Source organism: Chiloscyllium plagiosum, unplaced genomic scaffold (assembly GCF_037043375.1).
Source record: "Chiloscyllium plagiosum isolate Xiang-an unplaced genomic scaffold, Cpla_swu_hap1 HiC_scaffold_35, whole genome shotgun sequence".
In the NCBI taxonomy this organism is placed as follows: domain Eukaryota; kingdom Metazoa; phylum Chordata; class Chondrichthyes; order Orectolobiformes; family Hemiscylliidae; genus Chiloscyllium; species Chiloscyllium plagiosum.
The window spans coordinates 16,878,299-16,896,892 of NW_028270173.1; the positions used below are offsets into that span (position 1 = coordinate 16,878,299).

General features: G+C 41.3%; 1 protein-coding gene across 1 annotated transcript in view; it reads right to left on the reverse strand.

Moving 5' to 3' along the window:
- Positions 1–5,959: 5,959 nt before the first annotated feature.
- The window catches only part of LOC122541420 (complement factor B-like), a 57,610-nt gene continuing 44,975 nt past the window's right edge, over positions 5,960–18,594 (reverse strand). The window contains exons 14-18 of the mRNA XM_043678179.2: positions 17,404–17,486; positions 16,620–16,726; positions 14,798–14,933; positions 13,775–13,824; positions 5,960–7,070 (exon numbers count right to left, since the gene is read on the reverse strand). Coding sequence (XP_043534114.2) covers positions 6,924–7,070; positions 13,775–13,824; positions 14,798–14,933; positions 16,620–16,726; positions 17,404–17,486 — 523 coding nt within the window. The 3' untranslated portion in view covers positions 5,960–6,923. The remainder of the gene's footprint in view (positions 7,071–13,774; positions 13,825–14,797; positions 14,934–16,619; positions 16,727–17,403; positions 17,487–18,594) is intronic.

An 18,594-nucleotide genomic window follows, 5' to 3' on the forward strand; every position in this document is an offset into this window, starting at 1 on the left:
TTGATTGGCTGAGTTGTTGCCTTGGAGAAAACAAAGCAGAATCTCCAGCGTATCCCAGAGAAGGTTTAAAATTTGAACATATTGTTTTGTTTTCCAGAGAATAGATCTCTGTGTATGATTGTCACTTTTGGAAAAAGACAAAAAGCCAAATTTGGAGGTCAACTCATTATTTTAAATTGTTTTGTAACTTTGGATTGAGGACAAGTATTACCTAATCTCAAGAATTATAGAGATTTGTAGTTGTTTTGTTTTGGGTATTGCAAGTGTGCATTAGTTGAGCATAGACTGCTTGCCAACCAAGCAGCAACCTCTTCCACTGCAGTGTAAATTGTTATGATTGCTTGAATTTTGTCATTCTTATATGCACCCTGTGAGTGCTAGGCAAAAATATGTCTCTCATTTCAACAATATTCAAGTTCTGTACTGTCCAGTGACCACAATAATATCAATTTGGCAATGTTAACCATCAGTGCAAACACAAGGCTGAGATGGTCCACGTGGTCAGGTCATTGACTGATCGAGTAAAGTCCATATCAACTGGAAATTACATAACTGACTCCAAGATGAGCTTCTGACCCCACATATCTGTGAAATGTTATCAGCTGAAACTAGATTCTTGTCTGATGAGATGGGGCCCTGTTAGATCAAAGAAAGTGAGAGGGGTTGTCATTACTCTGTTTAGAAAACTAAAGACACTGGATACAGTTTTGGTCTCCTTACTTAAGATGGGATACACACACCGAATGTTCAAAGAAGATTAGTTGTGCTGATTACGTAAATGAAGAGATTATTTTACAAGAAAAGGTCAAACAGATTGGACTGATACCAATAGAATAACTTACTTTAACTCATTCATGACATGCAGGTGGGACTGGCTGTGCAAGCATTTAATACCCATCCCTAATACTTTGGAAGGGCAGCTAAAAGTCAACTGTGTTGCTGTAGGTCCGGAGTCACATGTGAGCCAGACCTGTGGAGATGACAGAGTTCCTTTCCTTAAAGTGGTCAATATTAGTCATCTTGTTTCAATAATTCCAATTTGTATGGAATTCAAATTTCACCAGCTGCCATGATGGGATTCAAACCCACACTTCCAGAATATTGGCCTGGGACCCTGGATTACAATTCCAGCAACATTACCACTACACCACTGCCTTTCCATAAGAATGAGAAGTGATCTTGCAAATCATGAAGACATTTAGAAGGGACGGTGTGTAAAGTTGCAAAGTAATTGGTCTCCCATTAAAGATGGAGGCAAAGAGGAATTTCTTCCTTCTGAGGGTCATTAATTTTTGGAGTTCTTGGTGGTTGAATGCCTTCAAGGTTGAGGCAGATTTCCAATTGACAAGGGAATCAAAGATTGCAAGGGGATGGGCAGAAATGTGAGGCAATTACATTTGGGGCATATTCAAGGAGTCAGAATGAGAAGAGTGCTTGCATCACAGCAGATTGTGAGGCTGCAAGGCTTTGTACAGATAAGGAAAGGTGAGGTCACGAAGAGATTTAAAGTCAAGGAGGGGAACTTAAGCAGGAGCCAATGTTCATCAGAGAACAGAAGAGTGATAGGGAAATGGGACATGCTGTGAACTAAGATACGGTGGCAGAACCTTGGATAACCTCTCGTTCACTGTGGGTGGAAAGTAGGAGGCTAGTCAGGAGTACATTCAAATAGTTGAAGCTAGAGGTAACAAATGAATGAAAGTTTCAGCAGTAAAATAGTAATAGGCTGAAAACTCTCCACCCAACAGCACCACCAATACTCAGCATTCCTCATGTGACAGCCCCAAATGTCTTCTGAAAATTGATGCCAGGCAGTAAATAGCTCTTAAAGTGGTCTTTACTTGGCAACTTCAAAGGCCTCATGTAAGACCAGGCAGGCTGACCCAGGCCTCACGCCATCCCACAATGTGGGAGTACCATTGTGAAGGTCATCACAGAAATTTTAGAATGCCTTCTCTCACGAACCCACTGATAGAGGACTATAAAACCTGATCTTCTCATTGCCTGCTCAGCTTCCACAATGTCTCTTTCCTTATCTCGGAGTCAACATGTATGTGTAACCAACCAAATCAGGTGAGCATTTTATGTTCCCAGTTTCCCATAATCAAACAGAGAACAACAAAACCATACACACAGCCTCAAGGTTCAAGTCACTGAAAACCAGTCCACAAGGCTGGATGTGTTGACTTGTATGCCTGGCATCAAATTCCCAAAGCAACAGCTTGCTCAGAATTATTTGTATCTGGAGACTCCCTGAAGGCTAACTGGGTAAAGTTTAGGGATGTCCTCATTGCAACCCCAAGGAGATATGACTCAGAGAATCCCTGACATTTAACAAACTGAGAAGGTTCACTCACCAGTGCACAAAACACAGTGGGGGACACTATCGGTGACAGGCTGAGGCAAAGTCAAGGAGTTGGAGAAAGCGTACTAACGTTAAAACAACCCACTGACCCAACACTTCAGTGTCACCATTCCACATGGCAGTCTCAACTGAGTTTATCAACCATCTCATAACCTACAGAACCATAGTGGAAACAAGTCTTCCTCAATCCCAGGGAACTGCTTAAAGGCAACCTGCACTGCAATTAGAATTCTATTGTTATCACAACTGATGTGTCTTCACACATACATCTCCTGAGCACAAACATGTAATTTCAGACAGTATTTCCAAAGTGTACAAATACACCTGTACTTCTGTCACATGTAACACACATTTTCTGCCCCCATCCTCACTAATATTTGGGTTGATAATATCATCAACTTATTTTTGACCCCGGTTGCCAAGTTCTGGGGCATCTAACATCCTTCAAAAGAAATTTGTCTTGATATTTGGAAAAAAACTTAAGAGATATTGGGAAAAATCTGGGAAATGGGATTCAGGTAGACAGCTATCTCTTAGTGTAAGTGGCCTGTGTACATTACACAATGCTTTCTTTCATAATGATGCTTATTGCAACCACGCTTCAGGCACCCAAATGTGCTCATGGATCATTGTTTTCTGTGAAGCATTTGCAAATAAGGATTGCATGTACTTACAAGTTTATTTCAACAAAATATTATAAGAAACAGTCAAAAGAAATATATATTCTATATCAAGCTAGTGAAGGAAGGGAAATAAATCAGTAAACACCAACAATCACCTATTCCTCTTGCTCATAAATGTAATGTTTCCTTAGAAAGGCTTTTAATCTATGACACATTCAGGTATTTTTAACTTGCACCAAACCATTAATAATCCGTATGTATAGGTAAGTCAGGGGCTCACAGTAACATTGGCTCTCTAACTCCTCTCATCTCTTTCTATCATTTCTTTATCCTCCTCCCTCTTTCTACATCAGTCCACCTCTTCTTCTTGAGCTTGTCTTTCTCTTTTTTTTAATTTTCGTCTCTTTTACCCTATTTTCTACTTATTGTATGTCTCACTCACCCTCTTCTCTCTTCTTTCACTGGCTCCGTCTTCTGTTTCACAGTCCCTTGCATTCTCCCCATATACACTATTTTGGTCTCTATCACTCTCTTTCCCACTCCACTTTCTTCTCTATCCTTTTCACAGTTCCTCATTTTCTTTTGTCCCTCTCCACCTCTCTCACTCAGTGCCTTTTTTGTCTCCTTTTTGCATTCCTTCTCTTTTGGTGTCTCATTTTTCCTGCGCACGCCAGTCCTTGTTTCTATCGATCTCTCTTCTCTCTCTATTTTTCCTTTGTCAATGTAATTAAATTTTGGGGAGGGTGTATAATTAGGTAGATAATTCAATGATCCCTCCCATTCCCTTTTGCTGCTTATTAAAACACAGCAGGCTCTTCTTAAAATCGCGAAAGAGTTAGCATGTAGATACAGCAAGCAATTAAGAAGACAAATGATTTTTTTATTTGTAGATGGTTGGAGTTTGAAAATATAGAAGTTTTGTTGCAACTGTACAGGGTGTGGGTGAGTCTGCATGGCAGCACTGTGAACAGGGTGGATGTGCTGACATTCAAGGCAGTTTAGAAGAGATTTACGAGGCTGATACCTGGGATGAACAGGTTAGTAGCTGTTCACTAAAGTTTAAAAGAATGAGGCGTGATCCTATTAAAATACAAGATTCTGAGGAAGCTTGACAAAGTGGAATGTTGAGTAGATTTGGGCAATCTCAAACTAGGACACATATTTTCGAATAAGGAGACACCCATTTGAACCTGAGATGCAAAGGAATTTCTTCACTCCGAAGAATGCTTGAAATTCCTTTTGAGAGTTGTGAAAGCTAGATCACCGAAATTATTTAAAGAGGCTTCTGAAATATCAGGGAGTTGAGGGCAATGATGAGCTGACACCAAAGATGAGGCCTGGGGCAGATCAACTATGGACTTATTGAATGGTGGGCCAGGCTTGAAGGGCCAAGTAACCTACTCCTTGTGCCCTAAACTCCAGAAGCACATTTGGGAAGACTGTCAAGGTTGATCAGTGAAGTCAAGGTAAAATCTTGCACTTGGCACTGTTGACAAGGTATGTCTTTGCTTTGTGTTTGCTCCAGTGATAACCACACTGATGGACTTGATCTGATAAATTTAGACATGATAAAACTGATCTTCAAATCTATTAGGAGAATGAGCAATTAGTTCAATATGGACTATTAGAGAGAGCCAGCTTGGATTGCAAAATACAAGGTCACAGCCATAGACCCAGTTGAATTCAAGTCAAATTATCACTTTCTGCAGGACTCTAGAACTAGGGGACAGTTTAATAAGAGATCTCCCTTTGAAAATGGGGATGAGGAGAATTTTTCTTCCCTCTCTAGAGTCTGTGACATTCACTCCTCTAGAAAGTATTGAGGCATCACTGAATTTATTTTGGGTAGATTTTTCATAGACTAGGGAGTCCAGTGGCTACAAGGGCAGACAGAAAATATCCATAACCAGATCAGCCACAGTCTTGTCAAATGATAGAGCAAAATGAAAGGGTTGAACAATCTAATCCTGCTCCTCAATCACATTTCTACATTCCAAGAATGTAGCTTTTGTGATGCATTGGGGCACATCTATGGATATCATTCAAGTGGAGTTTCAGAAGAAATTCAGTAAGGTTCCACATGAGAGACTGTTAATGAAATTAAAACACATGGAATTGGAGACAATCTATTGACATATGTAGGGAAATTGCATGAGGTAGGTTGCAAAGACTGGTGATAATGCTATATACTCTAATTGCAGGGTGTTTCCTGGTATATTCCCAGGGATAACTGTTTTTCACTATGTACATAAATAGTACCAATGAAAGAATAAAGAACCACATGTGCAAGTGGCATCATTTTCAGTAGCACTGTAAATGACACAGATGGAAGGGGAACGTTGCAGAGGCAGTGAGCGATTTAAAGTGTGGTCAAAACTGGCAGTTGGAGATGTGGAAAAGATCAGAATATTTTCTAAATGGAAACTTTGGATGAACAGAGATTTAGAGGGCCCAACTATAGAAAATATTTTAAAATACTCGTAAACACATACAAAAAAATAACTAAACAAGTAAGTGGAATGTTCACCTTTATCTGATAGTCAGCTCGATTATGAATGGGAGTAACAAGTACTGTGGATGTATTAAAACTTGGGATGGACCCCAGCTGGGGTACTATATTCAGTTGCTCACTGCATCTCAGGAAGGAAATAGTAGTCTTGGAGGAGATGCAGTGAAGATTCACAACAATTATTTCATAAACTGGAATATTATTTGAATAGAAGAGACTGCAGAATGCTGAGGCACAGAGAGATCTCTGTTTAAAGGCGGGGGGGGGTTACTGGACCCAAACCGTTAACTCCGACTTTTCTGCACAAATGCTGCCAGAACTGCTCAGTATTTCCAGTGATTTCTGTTATTATTTGATTTCCAGCATCCACAGTTCTTGTGGCTTTTGTTGAGAGATCTCTAAGTGTTCTAGTAAATGATTCGCAAAAAGTCAGCACACAGGTATAGTAAAAAACTAGAAAGGCAAAAGGAATTTTGGCTTTTATTGCAAGATATAAAATGTAAATGTTGGAAAAGATTGCTACAACTGTACAGGGTGATGGTGCCATTTCATCTAGAACACTACAATTTTTATCTCCTTACTGCGTTGGAAGCAGTTCAGCACAGTTCACCTGGCTTGATCCCTGGGATAAAGGGGATATATCATAAGAAAACATTGAGCAGGTCGAACTTATTAGCATTTAGAAAAATAAGTGATCAAATTAAAATATAATGATTCTGAAGGGGGCTTGACAGTCAAGATGCTGAGAGGGTGTTTCAACTGGGGAATCTAGGGAGAGTTCCAAAATAAGAAAGAGGAGACTATTTAAGATAGAGGTATAAAGGAATCTCCCCTCTCAGTGGTCTGCGGAATTTTGAATTCTCTACCCCAGAGTGCAGTGGAGAGTGGATAAATTGAATCTGTCGGAGGTTCAGTTAGTCAGGTTTTTGATTGACAAGAGAGTTAAGGATCATGGGGGAACAGTAAGGAAAGGAAAGTTGAGACCATGGTCTTATTTAATGGTGAAGATGGTTCGAATGACCTATTCCTTATGATATAATACCAAGTCTGAAAAGGTCCAAACATGAGGAGATATTGCAGAAACTAGGCATTTTTATTCCCTTGAGTTAATAGTGTTAAGGTGTTTGAACTGATTAAAGTATTCAGCAAGGTAAACAGAGAACCCAGATCCTCAAAAGGACGAGTCCATAAAATGAGGGCAATGGGCTTAAAACTAGAGCTACATCCTCAGGCGAGATGCTAGATCACACAAAGGATAGCGATAAATTGGAACATTCCCCACATCAAAGTTAAAAGAATTTTCACTCAGTAAGGTTACTGAAGTTTATGGAACCAAGGTGGGTGGGATAGCATTAAGAAAGAGAGCAACCATCATCTAATTCAATAGCGGTACAGGCTTGAGAGGCAGAATGGCCTCCTCCTAACCCTAATCTATGAATGTCATAATTTTCCCAAGTCTCTCTTTCAACCATGGCAACACCTTGAATAAGTTGACGTGAAAGTCACGAGCGTGATTCTTGTCTGCGTTCACAGTATCACAGACATTAATAACTCCCCAACTTATAACGCCCACCTGTAGAATATAGGAAAACACATGTTAGAATTACATACTGAAACTGCATTTTATTCAAAATCACAGCATTGTTACAAAATAGAAAATGGTCATTTGGCCTAGCGTATCTGTACAAGCTCTCCAAATGAGGAGTTTCCTTAATGCCATTAATTCCACTTTTCCCATTAGCCCTGCACTTGCTTCCTTTTCAAAAAAAAAAGGAATTCCCTTTGAGAGCCTTGAATGGATCTACCTCCACCACAATTTCAGTGCACTCCAGATACTGCCATCCACTCACTACATCATAAACTTCCTCCTCGTATCTTGCTTCATTTATTTGCCAATTATCTTAAATCTGGGTTCTCTCCTCAAATCTTCCCTACATGGGACCACTCTCTATCAGTACTCTTGGCATCGCATGAATTTGAACATCTCCATTCAATCTCCTCTCCATTATCTCTTCTCCAAGGACAACATTCTCCAGTCTATATGTGTGAATGAAGTTTCTCACCCTCCACTGGCCTGCTGACAGTGCAGCACTCCCTTGGTAACAATATCTTTCATTTTTGTTCTGGTCTATGCATTGGGACTTGAATCCATAAACTCTACCTCTGCCTAATATCTAACACAATGACATAAACATTTGTCGCCTTCGGCTGCCCTCAACTCCAGGTTGACCTCGACCGTGGCTATGGGTTTCTGCTATCTTCACGTGACCGAACAGATTGACTGGTGACCCACAGACATTTTGGTCTGTGTGATGGAGTTTGGCGGACAAGTTGTTGGTATTCTGAACAACTGGTAGAAAGATCCTCCCCTTCATTAATGTCGGGGTGCTGTGTTTCAGGGAGAACTTCAGAGTGTCTTTGCAGCATTTTCTCTGTCCACCCCAGCAATGGCTGGCCACTTGAGAGTTGATAAGACAGTCTTGATTTTGCATGAGTTTTACCTAAAAGACAGCTGCCTTTGGAAAGGTCTCTCAAGTTTGCTTGACAGCCCTCCCACTCAAGCTAATGAAGGTGGAGAAGGAATTATTGGTAGAATTTGTCTTAAGTGTCACTGATACACAATCTAGGTCTCAATGTAATACAGGAACATGGTGATGACAACTGCTCTGTACACTAGAACTTTTGCTGGCTTACTGAGGTCTCTGAAGTCAAACACTCACTGCTGTAGATTATAGATGACTGAGTTGGCCCAGCTGATTCAGTCTTGGATCTCATCGTCAAAGGTCATCTTTACAGAATGATGGTTGCTAAGGTTAGAGAAGTGCTTAACAATTCAAGAAGGCAGCTCACCATTATCTCCCCAAGGGCAATTTGCGATGGGCAAGTTGATGACTGAGCTAGCCCAGCCAGACGTACACTCATCCCACAAATGAAGAAAAAATTTCAGTGTCTCTCCTTCAACATATACAGGAAATGAAAATATTTGAGTCACCAGATCTGGTTTGGTATGGGAGTTTGATTTTGGCAACACTCAAGGACAGGTTAAGTCCCCTGTATGTACAATTGAGGAGACCAAGAGTGGCTTGCTAACATAATAGAGTGGTCAACAAATTATAGAACTGATTACCCACAATCCTGCCTACTTCTGATAATCTCTCCATCCCTTTGCTTATCAAGAATCATCTGCCACTATCCTAAAAATATTCAAAGTCTCTACTTCTGTGGTCTTTTGATGAAGAGTGTCCCGAATGACCATCTGTGAGAAAAGGAACTCTCATCTCTATCTTAATTGGGCATCCCTATATATCCTTTAATATTCAGATCTCCGTCTCTGTCATCCTGCATCTATTCTTTGTAAGGGTTACTACAGTGATTGTAACAAGGTCAGCAGCTGGACCTCATAGAATGGGAGTTCCCTGATTGGGCCCAATTAACAGCCTCAATCAAGAAGCCCTTACTGGCATAAAACGGTTGAGTGTCAGGGATACTGTCACTCTGGTGCCTTACTCTGTATGAGGCAGCATTATGGGCAAGGAGTGCACATTTGTAAATAGAGGGTCACCTGGTGACGGGATACTGGCTTCTGTTGAGTTATTTCAGTTACAAGATCATGTGTATTTCTTTTTAAGCTCTCAGTTTTGTTTTGTTTTGAATACTAAGTTGATTCAGATATAGAGCTCTATGATAGTCCTTTTGTTTTCTGTGTAACCTTCAATCTTTCCTTTTGATTTGATCTTGGATTTGTCCTCTCTGTCCCTTACTGTTATGGTCGGTTGTTAGTCAAAGACAATATTATGGTGGCAGAAAGGATGTTTGATGAGGACTCGTCTACTGAGGTAGTATAGGCTGAGGTTAGAAACAGGAAAGAAGAGTTCACCCTGTTGGGAGTTTTCTATAGTCCTCAGAAAAGGTCCAGAGATGTAGGGGAAAGGATTGCAAAGATGATTATGGACAGTAGCTAAAATAACAAGGTAGTTGTTATGGGCGACTTTGACTTTCCAAGTCTTGACTGGAAACGCTGTAGTTCAAGTACTTCAGATGGGTCAGTTTTTGTCCAATGTGTGCAGGAGGGTTTCCTGACACAGTATGTAGATAGGCCAACAAAAGGCGAGGCCACATTGGATTTGGTACTGGGTAATGAACCGGGCCAGGTATTAGGCTTGGAAGTAGGTGAGCACTTTGGTGACAGTATCCACAATTTGGTTTACTGTCGCAATGGAAGGGATACGTATATACCGCAGGGCAGGAGTTATAGCTGGGCGCAAGGGAATTATGATGTGATTAGGCAAGATTTACGATGCCAAAAGATGGGGAAGGATATTTCAGGGAATGGGCACAATTTTAAGGTGAAGCTTGTCTAAGGAACAGCTACTGTGTGTCCTCGATACGTATGTACCAGTTAGGCAGGGAGGAAGTGGTCGAGCGAGAAAACCGTAGTTTACTAAAAAAATTGAATCTCTTGTCAAGTGGAAGAAGGAGGCTTATGTAAAGATTAGACATGAAGGCACAGGTAGGGCACTTATGAGTTGAAGTTAGCCAAGAAGGACCTAAAGAGAGAACTAAAAGGAGCCAGGAGGGGACATGAGAAGTCTTTAGTAGGTAGGATCAAGGAAAACCCTAAAGCTTTCCCACAGATATGTCAGGAATTAAAGAATAACTACAGTAAGATTATGGCCAGTCAAGGACAATAGTATGAAGTTGTGCATGAAGTCCGAGGAGGTAGGAGAGGTGCTAAGTGAATGCTTTTAGTCAGTATTCACACTGAAAAAAGACAACATTGTTGAGGAGAATACAGAGATACAGGCTATTAGACTAGATGGGTTTGAGGTTCATAAGGAGGTGGTGTAAGCAATTCTGAAATGGTGAAAATAGATAAGCCCCCAGAACTGGATAGGATTTAGAGTCATAGAGATGTACAGCATGGAAACAGACCCTTCGGTCCAACCCGTCAATGCTGACCAGATATCACAACCCAATCTAGTCCCACCTGCCAGCACCTGGCCCATATCCCTCCAAACCCTTCCTATTCATATACCTATCCAAATGCCTTCTAAATGTTGCAATTGGAGCAGCCTCCACCACTTCCTCTGGCAGCTCATTCCATACACGTACCACCCTGTGTGTGAAAAAGTTGCCCCGTAGGTCTCTATATCTTTCTCCTCTCACCCTAAACCTATGCCCTCTAGTTCTGGACTCCCTGACCCCAGGGAAAAGACTTTGCCTGTTTACCCTATCCATGCCCCTCATAATTTTGTAAACCTCTATAAGGTCACCCCTCAGCCTCTGACGCTCCAGGGAAAACAGCCCCAGCTTGTTCAGCCTCTCCCTATAGCTCAAATCCTCCAATCCTGGCAACATCCTTGTAAATCTTTCCTGAACCCTTTCAAGTTTCACAACATCTTTCCGATAGGAAGACCAGAATTGCACGCAATATTCCGACAGTGGCCTAACCAATGTCCTGTACAACCGCAACATGACCACCCAACTCTTGCACTCAATACTCTGACCAATAAAAGAAAGCATATCAAATGCCTTCTTCACTATTCTATCTACCTGCGACTCCACTTTCAAGGAGCTATGAACCTGCACTCCAAGTTCTCTTTGTTCAACAACACTCCCGAGGACCTTATCATTAAGCGTTTAAGTCCTGCTAAGATTTGCTTTCCCAAAATGCAGCACCTCGCACTTATCTGAATTAAACTCCATCTGCCACTTCTGAGCCCACTGGCCCATCTGGTCGAGATTCTGTTGTAATCTTCACTGTCCACTACACTTCCAATTTTGGTGTCATCCGTAAACTTACTAACTTTATGTCTTATGCTCGCATCCAAACCATTTATGTAAATGACAAAAAGTAGAGGACCCAGCACCGATCCTTGTGGCACTCCACTGGTCACAGGCCTCCAGTCTGAAAAACAACCCTCCACCACCACCCTCTGTCTTCTACCTTTGAGCCAGTTCTGTATCCAAATGGCTAGTTCTCCCTGTATTCCGTGAGATCTAACTTGCTAACCAGTCTCCCATGGGGAACCTTGTCGAACGCCTTACTGAAGTCCATATAGATCATATTTACTACTCTGCCCTCATCAATCCTCTTTGTTACTTCTTCAACAAACTCAATCAAGTTTGTGAGACATAATTTCCCATGCACAAAGCCATGTTGACTATCCCTAATCAGTCCTTGCCTTTCCAAATACATGTACATCCTGTCCCTCAGGATTCCCTCCAACAACTTGCCCACCAATGTCAGGCTCACTGGTCTATAGTCCCCTGGCTTGTCCTTACCACCCTTCTTAAACAGTGGCACCACCTTAGCCAAACTCCAGTTTTCTGGCACCTCACCTGTGACTATCAATGATACAAATACCTCAGCAAGAGGCCCAGCAATCACTACTCTAGCTTCCCACAGAGCTATTAGGTATCCCTGATCAAGTCCTGGGGATTTATCCACCTTTATGTGTTTCAAGATATCCAGCACTTCCTGCTCTGTAATATGGACGTTTTGCAAGGTGTCACCATCTATTTCCCTACCGTCAATAATTTCCATATCCTTTTCCACAACAAATACTGATGCAAAATACTCGTTTAGTATCTCCCCCATTTTCTGTGGCTCCACACAAAGGCCGCCTTGCTGATCTTTGAGGGGCCCTATTCTCTCCCTAGTTACCCTTTGTCCTTGATATATTTGTAAAAACCCTTTGGATTCTCCTTAATTCTATTTGCCAAAGCTATCTCATGTCCCCATTTTGCCTTCCTGATTTTCCTTTTTATCCAAGGATTCTCTGGGAAGCCAGGGAGGAGATTGCAGAACATTTGGCATTGATTTTTATGTCATCATTCTCTACAGGAATAATGCCAGAAGACTGGAGGATAGCAAATGTTGTCCCCTTGTCCAAGAAGGGGAGTAGAGACAACATTGTTAATTATAGACTAGTAAGCCTTACTTTGGTTGTGGGTAAAGTTTTGGAAATGAATATAAAAAAGATAGGATTTATGAGCAATTAGAAAGGAATAATTTGATTAGGGATAGTCAACATGTTTTGTGAAGGGTAGGTCGTGCCTCACAAACCTTTAAGAAAGTGACCAAATAGGTGGATGAGGATAAAGCGGTTGATGTGGTGTATATGAATTTTAGTAAAGCATTTGATAAGGTTCCCAACAGTAGGCTATTGCAGAAAATACAGAGGCATGGGATTGAGGGTGATTTAGTAGGTTGGATCAATAATTGGCTAGCTGAAAGAAGACAGAGGGTGGGGAATGTTCATCCTGGTGTTCAGTTACTAGTGGTGTACTGCAATGATCTGTTTTGGAGTCACTGCCATTTGTCATTTTTATAAGTGGCCTGGATGAGGGCATAGAAGATGGGTTAGTAAATTTGCAGATGACACTATGGTCGGTGGAGTTGTGGACGGTGCGGAAAGATGTTGTAGGTTACAGAGGGACCTGCAGAGCTGAGCTGAGAGGTGGCAAATGGAGTTTAATGTGGAAAAGTGTGAGGTGATTCACTTTGGAAGTAGTAATAGGAATACAGAATACTGAGCCAGTGGTAAGATTCTTGGTTCTGTGAATGAGCAGACAGATCTTGGTGTCAATTTATATAGATCCCTGAAAGTTGCCACCCAGGTTGAGAGGGTTGTTAAGGCGGCATACAGTGTGTTAGCTTTTACTGGAAGAGGGACTGCGTTTTGGAGCCACGAGGTTATGTTGCAGATGTACAAAACTGGTGCGGCCACGCCTGGAGCATTGCACATAGTTCTGGTCTTTGCATTACAGGAAGGATGTGGAAGCATAGGAAAGGGTGTAAAGGAGATTTACTAGGATTTTGCCTGGTATGGAGGAAAGGTCTTATGAAGAAAGGCTGAGGGACTTGAGGCTGTGTTCATTCGAGAAGTAGTTGAGAGGTGATTTAATAATGACATACAGATGATCAGAGGTGTAGATAAGGTGAACAATGAGAGCCATTTTCCTTGGATGGTGATGGCCAGCATGAGGGGACAAAGCTTTAAATTGAGGGGTGATAGATAAAGGATAGATGTCAGGGCTAGTTTCTTTACTCAAAAGGTAGGAAGGGTGTGGAATGCCCTGCCTGCAACAGTAGACTCGCCAACTTTAAGGGCATTTAAGTGGTCATTGGATAAACAAATGGATGATAATGAAGTAGTGTAGGTTAGATGAGCTTCAGATAGATTTCTCAGGTCGGTGTAACATCGAGGGCCGAACTGTAATGTTCTATGCTCTAAAGCGGAACAAAGCATCTGCAGGAACTATAAAACACACCTGAATTAATCGTCGTTTTTTCTCCATATATAAGGCACCTCCCGAGTCACCTGCAAATCAATATCGCAAGATGTGACTAAACAGAATTTTCTTTTAAGAAACTAAAACACTGAAAAGCCTTACAACACTTTTGTACCTATGCTGTTTCTGTGAAGAAGTCATCAAAATTTGTTGTCACTTTGTCGGTTTTCCCTATTTTCCTAAAAATTGTCCATTCAAGTGTTGTGTCGAAAAGTGTGATGCTGGAAAAGCACAGCTGGTCCGGCAACATCCAAGGTGCAGGAGAGTCAACATTTCGAGCAGGAGCTCTTCATCAGGATTTTTCCTAATGAAGAGCTCATGCTCGAAATGTCGACTCTCGTGCTCCTCGGATGCTGCCTGACTGGCTTTGCTTTTCCAGCCTACACTTTTCGACTCTGATCTCCAGCCCTCATTTTCTCCCAGTCAAGTGTTTATCCAATTCCCCCATCTACAAGTTACAATTCAATCTGTTTGCACTGCCCTTTCAAGCGGCACTTTCCAAATCACAACTCACAGATCGAAAAACATTCTCCTCGACTTGAGTTCTTGCTAATTATTTTAAACCTGTATTCTCCGGTTGCCAGTGGAAGCAATTTCTTCCTTATGGTTGATCCTTCACAAAGAGAATCACACAAGCACAGAACTACATGTGCACACATGACAGACAAATGCACAAGCACCAACACAGAGGCACAGATATAAGCACACTCACAGAAATACAAAAGGTTACATGTCAGAGACACAAAGGTGGCCTGCCACACACGTAAGCACCTACATATAACTGTAGATATCTAAGTGGTCACACCCGGAGAGACGTAAGCATAGACAAGCATGCAGGCACACACAAAACAGACAAATGCACAGCTTCACAAACAGGCATACCCAAAATGTCAGATAAAAGACAAGTGCACAAAAGTACATACACAGAAATAGACAGACACACAAACAGACACACACAGTAAAACAGTAAGAGTGATGAGGTTAAATTATTGAGCCATATACCTTTACAAGATACCTCCTCAGCTACAGGGTCTTGTCCTCCAGTGCAGAGGAATCTGTCTGTGACCACCATCCGCACATCAGTAACGTGTTTGTACTCTTCAGCATGGAGTGCATTCGCCTCACAGGCATCTCTCAGCTAAGTGGCAAGACAGAAATAGTGACAAGTGAAACCACAGACAATGATACATCAGCAGAATACCTTGCCTAACATTCCCAACTTTTAGACTGAATAAAAAGCTGTGTCTTTACTGAGATGATAATTGCCAGTTATAAGCATTTTAAACAAAGAAAAGGCTTGAGAAACATAGTCGGTCTGACAGCATCTGTGCTGACTGAAAGAGGTAAAGTTTTGAGTCCAGCATCACTCAACGTCAGGACTTCAAAGTAATTTGCTTTTATTTAAGCACCTTGGATCCCTGTATATGGAGAAGGGTCTCAACAACGGGCAGTGGACATTGGCTGTCAGGCAGGAGGTAAGGAAGGTGGGCATAGCTACCGTGTGATCACAATTTAGTGACTTCCCTCACCCAGTAGCCACATATTGGACTTTAGAAGAGGCTGTGTCCTTGGTCAGGATCAAGAGACTGATAGAATCTAGACTTAGCAACTTTACCTTTTATGAAACATTCTGGCAACTATTTACAGAATAAGGCTGCACGTGAATCATGGACTCAAAGTTCTAAGCACAGAAAAAGACCTTTCAGCCCATTTTCCAGCACTTGGTCCATAGTCTTCTGTGCCTTGGCTTTGTAAGAGCACATAGAATTATAGAGTTCTACAGCATGAAAAAGACCCTTCAGTCTAACCCGTCCATGCCAACCAGATATCCCAAACTGATCTAGTCTCATTTGCCAGTATTTGGCTTGCATTCCTCTAAACCCTTCTTATTCATGTACTCATCCAGAAGCCTTTTAAATGAAGTAATTGTAACCCTCTCCACCACTTTGTCTGGCAGGTTGTTCCATACATGCACTACTCTCTGCAAGGAAAATGTTGCTTTTCAGGCCCCTTTTAAATCTTTCTCCTCTCACCTTAAATTTATGCCCTCCAGTTTTGGACTCCCTAAAATCCCTTGACTATTCATCATATTCACATCTAAAGACATCTTAAATGTTGAGGATTTTGCCTTTACCACTCTTAGAGGAAGTGAGTTCCAAATTCCCACCACCCTCTGAGTGAAAAACGTTTTCCTCACATTCTCTTTACCATAAACCTTTGCCTCAGTCATTGATCCCTCCTTCACATCACCATTCTTTCTTCCCTCCACATGCCCTTCATAACTTTATACATCTCAATCTGCTGCAAGGAAAACAACCTCTGTCTGTTCAAAATCTGGTCATAACTGAAACTCTCCAACCCAGACATCATCCTGGTAAATCTTCCATGCATCCTCTCCAGTGCAATCATATCCCACCTACAGTGCGACTTCCAGACCTGCACATACTGTACTTGTGGCACAACAACATGCTATACATTTCCAGCATCACCTCTATGTTCTTAAACACTATTCCTCACGTATTAAAGGCAAGTACATCATTAGCCTTCTTAACCAGTTTATTTACCTTTTCCATTACCTGGGACTTCATTAGAACAGTTTGCCTTTGTCTAGTCTATTGCCACGTGGTGCCTTACATCATTGACAATTCAGATTCACTATTTTCATGTTAAGCATTGACTCTTTGCAGAAGAGTATGTGGGCTGCATGCACAGGGTTCAATGAACCTCATGGTTCACTAGGCCGAATGGAAAGACACTTCTTTAAGAGGGGATCCTAAGGACTAACAAGGTTTCACATCATAGGGTCAGTGCAGATATCACTTACAGCCTCAGTCGTCTTTATCGTGACATACGCCTCTGTCTCTAATCTCCCTCTGTCGCGCTTCACGAAGCTTGCTGGGACTGATCTGGTCGTCGGTAACAGTTCATTTTCTGCACAGAATAAGCTGATTAATTAAATACAGCCCAGTTTACAGGCTTCTCAAACCTAAGAAATTTGCAAAGTCCTGCTCCTCACTGCCCAGCCAGGTCACAGCAGGGGTCAGTTGGAAGGTTCAGCAAAGAGGATGTTATTGTCACTCCAGGAGCTGGTCAGTTACAGCATGAGTGAGTCAGTAAATGATACACAGAACAAACTAGTTAGCGGGATAGTCACTTAAAAAGCAATCAAGTACCAATGCAATTCAGTTCCAGTTTAAGTCTGTTACACTGTATGAGGAATAAGTAAAGTCACCATAGTCCCAGAGGACCATAGGGATGCTCTCTCATCAGAGAGAGAGATGACTGTGGTGATTTAACCTTAAGGTCAATATCCCTCAAGTGAGGGGAGAGTTGGGAAGGTGGGACTTTCATGATAACCTCAGCCGGTACTGGAACTGAACTCACGCTGTTGGTGTCACTGCATCACAAACCAGTCATCGGAGCTAACCAGTTATGGTGTTTAAATGGCTCACCACCTTGCACCTAATTTTGCTTGTACAATTTTATGCACGTTTGTCTGAACAATCTTGAGTACACTGCTTAAATTGTGCAGGAATCCTTCAATAATCACTCTGACACTCCGTTATATCAAGTTTCATAGTAAGTTGCATTGCATTGTTCACACATACCGTGGTCACGACAGTTTGTTCCTGGGAATGGTTTTCGGATGGCTCTTGTTGTTTCGCTTGTGCATGGTAAACAGATGGATCGACTAAAAGAAATAGATTATCACTTAAAAGGTTTGTTGAAAGAGAGATTACCACTGATGATATGAATGAATAAGCGCATATGTGGAATATCCATTGTTTTTGTTGGAGAATTCCATGCTTGTTCTTGCTCATTTGGTGTGTCGGGCTGGGTGAAATATCTCTCACGCTCTCCTGCTATAAGCAATGCAAATCAAATCCTGGAAGTGCATGCTTCCTGGAAAATTTTCTCAAATTCTATAAACCAAATCTTCATGTTGAAATGCCTCTCATCCTTTCATCTCCACAACCACAAGGTCCAACAGTATGAGACACTACAATAAACTTTCAAAAGGAATATTATACATTAATGTGAATGCTGTTTCTATGTTTAATATAGATTTATTTTTTGTGACCAAGAAGAATGTTCTGATACAGCTTGTATATTCTACACTTTTCACTGAATAGGTGTATGTTGTTATTGGTTCACCGGATAGAATACTATACATTCCTGCAACTGTTTAGTAACTGTTACTAGATGTGATTTACACAATCAATAATCATCACAACAGCACTGAGCAGGAATAAATTATGTTCCTTGATAATATTTAGTGGCTTGTGGTTTCAGAATAGTAATGGAGATATCCAAATAGCTAAAACGTTTGCATAAACAGAATAAAGAACATGATATGAAAGTCTGAGCAAGACTACAAAGTAAACCATAAAAATCTATAAGTATATTGATATACGTGAATGTACACCAGGAAATCTGGACCTTTATTGCCATTATTGCACCTGTCACATATCATTTTTTGAATTAGTGTCTAACAATGAAAAACCTACTTCTGTTCTAAATTCATATCTGCATACAATTTTAAGTAGGCCATTTGGCCTTGAGTCTGCTCCATCATTCAATGAGATCATGGCTTATACATTTATGATTCAAATGCCACATTCCCATCTACCCGTCAACCTTTGAGTCTCTTGCCTAAAAAGAATCTACCTACCTATTTGCCTTTGAGCTAGAGTTCCAATGTCTCTCCACTTTTATCGAGTTTCCCATTCTCCTTGAATGTCAAGTATCTATCAATGTTCAGGACCCAATACTACTCATCATGCAGCCGTATCTCCAAA